Here is an 8639-nt window from a genome sequence, read left to right on the forward strand (position 1 = left end):
GAGTGTAACCCTACCTCACCTGTGTGCACGGCACCCAAGGTCCTGACTCATTCTGGCTTTTCCAGAGCCTTTACATTACACACACACAAGGTGCTTTTAACGACTGGAAATAAAGACAGTAGGGATGGGATGGGAACTATTAGTCAGAACGCTGTTTGTTTGTACCTCAATCTTTAAAAAAATATCATAACAAACGCAAAGGTTTTACATACATTTAGCTTACATGGACAGATGGATATACCAGTGAAATTAGTGATTTACTAAAACCAGAAAGAAGAAAATAATAAACATTTACAAATGCCCAGAAATTAACTGCAAAAAACAGACCGCATAGTGGTTTGGCCTGCATACAGCCGTCACATTCTCATCTAGACAGGGACGTCAGTGGCAGTGCATTACACAAGCACTGGCTATTCATGGCTAAACTGTACCGCCAACCTACTGGTAGACATGCAACACAACAAGATCTTTTCCACATAGAAACACTGATAAACTATTGGCGTGTTTTTTTTTAATGGGTCATGTTGATATCTTGTTTGCATTTTGAGTTCACAGATGCCTTCTAGAACTTTGCAGTGATATGTTTTCCCTTTGGTGTGTTATTCATTGCTTAATCTTGTTAATGTTTCGAGTAATACCTTGACTATAATTATATAGTGGTGCAATAAAGAAATAAAAAAATAATAAAAACATGCATCTGTTTGATGTCCTAATGACCATTAGGCCTACATAATACTAGCACTTGAGGTCACGACTTTTGGACATAGCAAACAGTCACGTTCTGAAAATAACACAGTAAAGCTTAAGTTAGGAAAGCTGTACTTTCGCTCATAATGACAGAGTTCACTGTGCCTTGGCCTACACATTTCTGAAAGGGAGGCCATTCATGCCTAGTCTTTGACTAGAAAAGTGTTTGTGTGTAGTGCCACCTGCTGGTGGAAGCACACCTCTGTTACTCCTCAGCCGAGGTGGAAAGGCCTCACCGGAAACCTCCAAGTCACCAAAACTGGGCAAGTACAGAACATCATATTCCCTGGGTTTCTCCTTCTCAGAAGACACACACAGAGAGAGAGAGAGAGAGAGAGAGAGAGAGAGAGAGAGAGAGAGAGAGAGAGAGAGAGAGAGAGAGAGAGAGAGAGAGAGAGAGAGAGAGAGAGAGACCAAGATTTTTTTTAGAGAGAGAGAGAGACTGACGTTTTACCAAACGTAAAGCTGTGTTTTTCCTTTCTTTAATTTACTCTGCTTTTTATTCTATCGTGAGAACTTTTTGTTTTGCTTTGTTCTTTTCTCCCTTTCTTTTTCCCCCACTCTTTATTCAGCTCCTGTTTAATTCTCTTCCTGCCCATTCGCACATACAGTACTGAGAAACTCAGACAAACACCTTTCTCGCCCACACCCCAGCCCTCTCCACTCCCTCCCTCCTCCTCCTCCTCCTCTCTCTCCCTCCTTCTTTTGGAGGGATTCCTTTCTGTGAGGGAGCATATGTTTGACCCGTAGCTCCAGTGAATGCGGCCATCTGCCAGAGATTCCTCCAGACCTGCGCTCTGTGTGAGAATGCGCCGTGCCTTTGTGCAAGCTCGCTGGGCGATGTGGGAGAATGCCGCCTTACAAAGGGCGACAGTAAGACAAGTTTAACCCTTTCCCTCCCGTCGCACGCTCAATGGCCACCCTCACCCACTGGCATTGTTGCCAGGCTGACAAGTGAGGGATGAACTGTATCGGTTCCTCCATTCACTGCACTGTTGTCTGACACACAAAAGCAGCAGACAGGGAAAAAAAATCAGATTTGACCACCCTCCCCCCCACCTCCTTTTCAATTCATACACTGACCTCCTTGTCTAATTATTGAGAGATCAGGGACAAGAGGTCATCACCAGAAAAAAATAACTAGCCCGTGGAGTACATGAAAACCATGGAGTACGAGACAACTCGCACCGCAGACTGGGAAAAAAAAAAAGGAGGTATAACAGATCTAAACCCCAATGTCATGCAGTCTCCATCTAAGATTTTCTTATTCTTGGCTATTACTATCTCAGGGACTTCCCTTATTCCTAATCCCATATAAAAGTGCTAGTAGTACACCTCTGGTGAGAAACTGAAGTGTTACAGCAAGAGTGGCTATGTTGCTCGTGTCAAAAACAGTGAAACAAAAGCTACCATAACATTAGCATACAAGATCGGAACTGTTCAACACCCCTTCTCCTAACCACCCCCATATCTCCACACTGAATAACAAAAGGCAGAATCAAAGCTTCTTGGCCTAAAGATAGCCTATGCTCTATGCAGATAAACAGAGTTCTCATAGGAAAGAGAAAAGCTGGAAACAATTGGGAAGGGGTGGATCACTGGCTTTAAGAAGCCGTGCAGCATGGGAGATATGTGATTCTGCATCCAAATACCAGTGCACAGGCCCTCACCCTGTGGTAGTAGTATAGAGCTCTCCATTTTGATGTCGTCAGAAGTGACACTGTTGGTACTGATCCACTATGTTCCAGTGTTAACAGAAATGCATATACAGCGTAAAGTTAAGAAATCCCTCTGTACGTACAACTTAGGCACAATGGGAACATTTCAACTGTTTTGAGGCGTGCATAGTGTAAACCCGAACTGAATTTGAGTTCAGAAAAATTATAGTAATCCCACAGACTCCAAGGACTCGAGCAGCACTGATCTATGGAATATTTGACAGGATAAATGTTCACCACTGCTGAAGTTTTTGAACTGTGGTAGATACCACAATAGTTTGGACTGACCATGCAAATCCCAAGAACAAAATCACAAATATGCGCTTAAAAAAGGTTTATTTTTCAGTACAAAAAGGAAACCAATATATTAAACTTAAACATTAAGGAAACACAATGCATGTTCTCTATAAATACAATAAAATAAATAAAAATTAATTTACTAAAGATTCTCCTTAAACACTACGGTGTGTAACATGACAGCCACCAAAAGGCATTTCATACAATCAAAAGAAATACGGGACCCATCATTGTGAACAGCTATAAAAAAGGTCAGAAACAAAAAGAAAATTACACTACTTTTTTCCTAGACACTAAAATATACACAATACAATTCACTACACCTGGGGCTTGAGCGTCCCACAATAACCCTCCCGTCCTTCAAATCAGTAACCCAAATGCTTTCTTTTTTTACATTAAGCCACCCAGTTTCTATGTAGTAGTTAAAGTTGTGGGAAAAAAACAAAGTCAAGCCATCGTCTCAAAATCTAGTTAGAGAACCATGAAGCATTGATCAGTACAAAAAGTTAGACAAGGGAGAGGAAAAAAAAGGAGAAAGGTCCCTTCAACACACAATGATATTGCAGCTTAACAAAAACCTGTTAAAACAACTTACAGGCACTTTAGCATTTTAAAACTGCAGCCAGTTTGGAAGAGGTCTGCTCTTAGGCACGTCTGAACACTGTGTGCATTGGAAAAAGCGCCTTTATCCAAAAAGTATAAAACGACACAAACACTGAATTCATTCAACAAACTTGATAACTCTTAAACCCTGGTCTTTGGCTTTTCACAATGAAATTTCTAGTTCTGGGAACAATAACATTTGTTTACTCAAATGTTGGTTTGTTTTTTTTTCCAGCAATACTGCAGGTCATTTTTAACAGCCTGTTTTTAAGGCCACACTATTTAGAGATGGTCATTCTTTCATATTCTTTCAGCAAAACAAAAGTACAATATGCTTTACACCACTCTGATTCGCTTTCCAACCTGTCGATTATATTTCCTTCTTTAGACAAAAGAAAGAAAAAAAAAAAAAAAAAAAAAAAAATGTCAAGGCACCTGCCTGTACAATACAGTAGATATACCACAGTATATGCTAGATCTTTCATGTCAAATAGAAAAAAACGGGGGGTTGGGGGGTGGGAAGGCTGGAGTCCACCAATCTACAGGAAGAAGCCTGTGCTGCTGCCCTCACTGAAGAAGCCGTCGTCCGGCACGGACAGCTGGCTGAAGATGGGCAGCCGTTTGCCGACGCCCTCGAACCCCGAGGCGCAGGAATCCGAGCCGCTCAGGCTGCTGGCAGAGCTACCACACCCGCCCTCATGGTCGGAGAGTGACGTGTGGGAGAGGCTCCGCACCCCCATGGCAGTGGAGGAGGAGGAGGCGGCGGTCAGCATGGCCCCGGGGCCTCCGGTTGGGCTCTGCTGCAGGCACCTCTCGGCTGGCTCCAGCAGGCTGTGTGTGGGGGGGAGGAGCGCCGAGGAGGAGGCCAGGCTGCAGGAGGAGCAGCCAGAGTCAGGCGAGGGCAGGAACTGAGGCTGGGGATCGCAGACGCTGGCCTCCAAGGCCGCGGCGGTGGCTGCCGCCGCTGCGGCTACCAGGGAGGCAGAGGCCACGTCCACGTCGTGGAAGGCGAGCGAGAGCAGTTCGGAGAGGTCGGACGAAGCCGGCGGCGAGAGGGATGGGGCGCGCAGGTAGGCGTGGGGCAGGGTGGGGTCCATGGCGGGCGGTGGCGGCGGATGGTTGGAGGGGAAGCCAGCGAAGCTGAAGCTCTGTTTGAGGAGAGGGGGACGCTGGGATGGGACACGGCCTGTTGAGGAGGAAGAGGAAAACTGCTTCGGGCGAGTGTGTGCGTGCGCGTGGTCGTCGTCCTCGTTGTTGTGTACAAAGTGGCAGCGGATGCCGTACGGACAGAAGCCCACTGAGTGGAACGTGCGGCACGGCTCCGTCTTGTACTTGGGGTGCCGGTTGAGGTCGCGCAGCTCCTCGAGGCCGTGAGCGAACTGGCACTTGCTGCCGTACTTGCACATGCCGCGTTCGGCATACGTGCGGCACAGCTCTGTCTTGTAGCGCGACGAAGTGGTGGACGTGGCTGTGGATGTCGCCATCGACACGGACGGCAGGGAAGTGCAGGAGCTGGCTGAGGCCGGCTTGCAGCTGCCGGGCTCTGTGGAGGCCCATCCCAGGCTGCTGGTGCTGCCCTCCACCATGCTGACAGAACGCTCGGCCCAGAATGACATCTTGTTCCAGTTTGAGGGAAGAGGGATGTCGGCGGGCTGCCCCCAATGGCCAGTGGTCCCCGCAGCGTTGACTTTGGAGTCGCTCAAGCACGAGGAGGAGGAGAAGGAACAGGAGGGTCTGATTTTTTTGTGTCCGACTGGTGAAACTGGCAAGGCAGACATCTTTGGAGGTTCCCGGAGGTCAAGACTGAGAAGCTGCTGCAAGAGGAAAAAAATAAACAGTGCTATTAATGTACTGCCTACATAATCACACAACATTTTTCAACTAATGGTACAACTTCCAAGGACAATTCAATATGTCAGATAGGCACCAGCTGACTGCAAACTCCACAGCCCAACTAAGAAGTAAAGTTTTTTTGATTAACAAATCCACAGCGTTGAAGTTGCATAGTCGTGTTAATATCAGGCATCTTACTTTATCTGCGTGTAAAGTGACTGTTGTACTTTTAACTCCCGTTAACTTACACCTGGTCCTTTGAACTAATGTTAACTGAAACGTGCACAAGATAACGGACCACAACGCTGTTCTCTGGCTGCCAAGAACCGAGTCAAACGTGCCATTCTAAACGCCGACGAATCATCATAGTGGCTTTTCGCTTGACATAAACGACATGCTAACAAATAGAAACGTTAACGATGCCATGTGTTCCGAAACGCTGCAAAAGACAGACCTGCACGTTCCAAGGACCAACCAGGTCAACGTCTGTCATTTGGCGTAACACTGGCTAATCAGCTAGGACAACTTAAGCGGAGTAACGTTTACAGTAACGTTACTAATGTTCCCTCGCCCTATGTAAAACTAACGTGGAAAATCGAACAAAGCTGTCAAAAATTTCAACCTGCTTGTAATAATACTACATAGGCCCGTTTAGAGGTAGTAAGTTTGCAATGACTTACGTAAAAGTAGGTAACATCGCGTAAACAAAGACATAAAACTTGGGACAACAGGTTGTAAATGCTGCGCCGAGTGTCAGTGCGCTAACGCTAACTAGCCAGCTACGTTAGAATTTCTGACTTGGCAAATCCCACTTGTTTACGTTCAAAATGGGGTACATGGAAACGTGTCACCACTCACTTTAATAGAGAAATCGATGCAACATTTACAAAAACACACGGTATATACAAATAATGCAACCTTGTGTACAGTCAGCAAATTGCAGACTTGACCTAACCGCTATCAAACATGTTGCAACACTAGATTCTATGCAAAACAAAAGGCGCAATCTGCATACTGGCTAACGTTAGCAAAAGAAAGGTTATAATTTTGCCATTTCAGTTGGTCAAACTGTTTGTGAGGCATTTGCATTTACCACGATTTTAATGGATTGATAAGATTTACATCTTGACATGTTTACACACACCAGTCTGTATATTGAACGATTAGGCCATATCATACGTTTTAAATGTCAAGCTTTTAGAGCGAATACCACTTGTTTGCTAGCTATTTGGCCATAACCTAGCTAGCGCTGCATAACGTTACCGAGAACTTTCGGGCAACTTCGCTATTTTCCCACCAGCCTTGTAACTTAACACAATTCCGGCATCGGAATTATTCTCAGGAAAACTTTCAACTAACTTAAATACAAATGGCTATGCTGTATAACTCCCAGCTAGTTAGCCAATGTTGTGTGGACAACTAGTTGTAGCAGTACTGCAAAGAAACCCCCGATTTACCTTGCACAGAACTTCATCCAAATCAATAAACTGATTTAGAGCGTACGACGGCATTTCACCTTCTTGCAAAGGCGTAGGTTGTATAAAGCTTTTCGACAGATAAACTTCTCTCTTCCTTGACGATCCTTGCAAACTTCTCTGTGTTGGACTTCAAAACTTTTCCGTCGACCCACGTGTGGTTTTAAAGCTGCACTGTAACATAGCCACACCTCCTCGTAACAAAAGTTGAGTAGCTAGTTGGTTTGCGCCTCCTACGTGACTCTCAACAATTTTGACTCAACTGTTCATGTGCAACAGTGACTCCCTTACAAATGCATGCTAGTGCATCACTTGTTGCAAGTTTTAATTGTCAGTGCATTTGCCATGGATTACTGTAGATGTTGTAGCCTGGAACCGCCACATTTAACGGAGAACTGGCTTTTGTACTTAGCCGCATTTGCTGTGTTCTTTTCGCAACAGTATGCTGTTAGCAAATGCTAAGTATTGCTTATTTTCGCACGAGCATAGCGCTACATCTCTGATAACACGAGCTCCCACGGTTCAGAGACATTAGACCAAGACATTCGGAATAGAACGTTCACATTAAGCACAAACGTGGGAAATAAAACTTTTTTTTAATGTGAAAATGTGACTGTACACAAAAAACAAGGGGAAGGAGGGTTTACCAATATTGGTTGTAGGCCTATGTTGTGTGTGACATGTCCACCATGATCATCATGTTATTTGACTTTAGGATGGATTATAAACCACCATAGTTGTCAACTCAACTGCGAAATGGTCTCCATAATTCTACAACAGGGCTAATCAACCACTAATATGGTCTGAGATGCATAGGCTCAAAGCATATGTCAATAAAATTCATTAATGGACCAACACTCAGTTATGCCAGGCCGCAAACTGTACTTAAAGTAGCAGTTTAAAACACAAAAACACATCTTGTATGTGCATGCATAGCCTCGCCAGACCCCAGCAGCCGGTCCAGAGACTGCAGACAGACCTGACCCATAAACACCTTTAATTAGAGCAGGCCAAATAGTGGGGCTTTCACTCAAAAGTTCAAATGCAGACATTAAAGCTTTTCTGACAGCCCCCCTCCTTGCTGGTGACAGAAAACTGGGGTGACCTGTGGTCACACATGGAGAGCAGTCTGCCTTGATGATGTTCCGTCTCGCAAGGCACAGTATGGAGACGGTGTAGAGGAGACGTTGAGGACGTGTGAAACCACTGCTATTTTACCCACATCACGGGGGAGGCACAGTGGTTTTTGATAACAAGAATAGAATATTAAAATGTAGGCCTAAGCAATGTTGAGATGTTGCGAACAGTTGACATACTATTTCTGAAAGTAGCCTTTTGTGTAGTTTAATGTAAATAAGACAGTTAATCTCTTTGACGTAACCTAAAAAAAAAAGTCAGTCTATGTGTGTCGTACCACAATTTGACCTTCACTCAGGAAATCCTCGTCTCACAGAGTGCAACTACACCCAGGGCTAAACTGTAATGAAACTGTGGGACAAACTGTAATGAAACAGACATTGTATGTTAACCTGCTTAATCTTCCATTAAAGGAGTACAGTGTGACGGGAATGTTGGGAAATTAACATTCTAAAGAATATCTGGGTTCATTGAATTCAACATAGAATTTTAGAACCTTCAATTGTTGCGGAACTTAGAATGTTCAAAAACCTACACCTTTAAGGGTTAATCTTCCATTCTAACCCTGTGGGGAGTCATCAGTGACAGCACCCTGTGATGGACCTTAACTGGGCCGCACGTGGCCCGTATCTCAGCAGAGTGTCAGCTGCTGTCTCTGCCCAGGATTCCATCAATTACTGGCGGAGCCTGCTTGTTAGTGGATTTTTCAAGCCTGTGGCTTTCACTCGGCCAGTCGTCACGTTGAGCTGTGCACTAACAAGGTTTTGCTGCCTTTGTTCGAATGAAAGAGAAAAAAAGACCAAGAGGGATGAGGAGGAGGAGGAGTGGG

The 8639-nt window shown here is 44.8% G+C and overlaps 1 protein-coding gene across 3 annotated transcripts; it reads right to left on the reverse strand.

Annotated features, from left to right (window-relative positions):
- Window positions 1–2784: 2784 nt before the first annotated feature.
- On the reverse strand, window positions 2785–6867 carry zgc:114130 (uncharacterized protein LOC570332 homolog). 3 transcript variants are annotated; one of them, XM_048265611.1, is made up of 2 exons: window positions 6656–6867; window positions 2785–5179 (listed from the first exon to the last, which is right to left on the reverse strand). In XM_048265611.1, the coding sequence occupies exons 1-2, from the start codon at window positions 6707–6709 to the stop codon at window positions 3905–3907; spliced, it is 1329 nt and encodes a 442-aa protein (XP_048121568.1). In that variant the 5' UTR covers window positions 6710–6867; the 3' UTR covers window positions 2785–3904. The 3 variants fall into 3 exon arrangements, with proteins under 3 accessions (XP_048121568.1, XP_048121570.1, XP_048121569.1); XM_048265613.1 differs by lacking the exon at window positions 6656–6867 and adding an exon at window positions 5879–6081 and having other exon boundaries at window positions 2785–5176; XM_048265612.1 differs by lacking the exon at window positions 6656–6867 and adding an exon at window positions 5879–6079.
- Between the last annotated feature and the right edge of the window lie 1772 nt (window positions 6868–8639).

Source organism: Alosa alosa, chromosome 15 (assembly GCF_017589495.1).
Source record: "Alosa alosa isolate M-15738 ecotype Scorff River chromosome 15, AALO_Geno_1.1, whole genome shotgun sequence".
Taxonomy (NCBI): Eukaryota; Metazoa; Chordata; class Actinopteri; order Clupeiformes; family Clupeidae; genus Alosa; species Alosa alosa.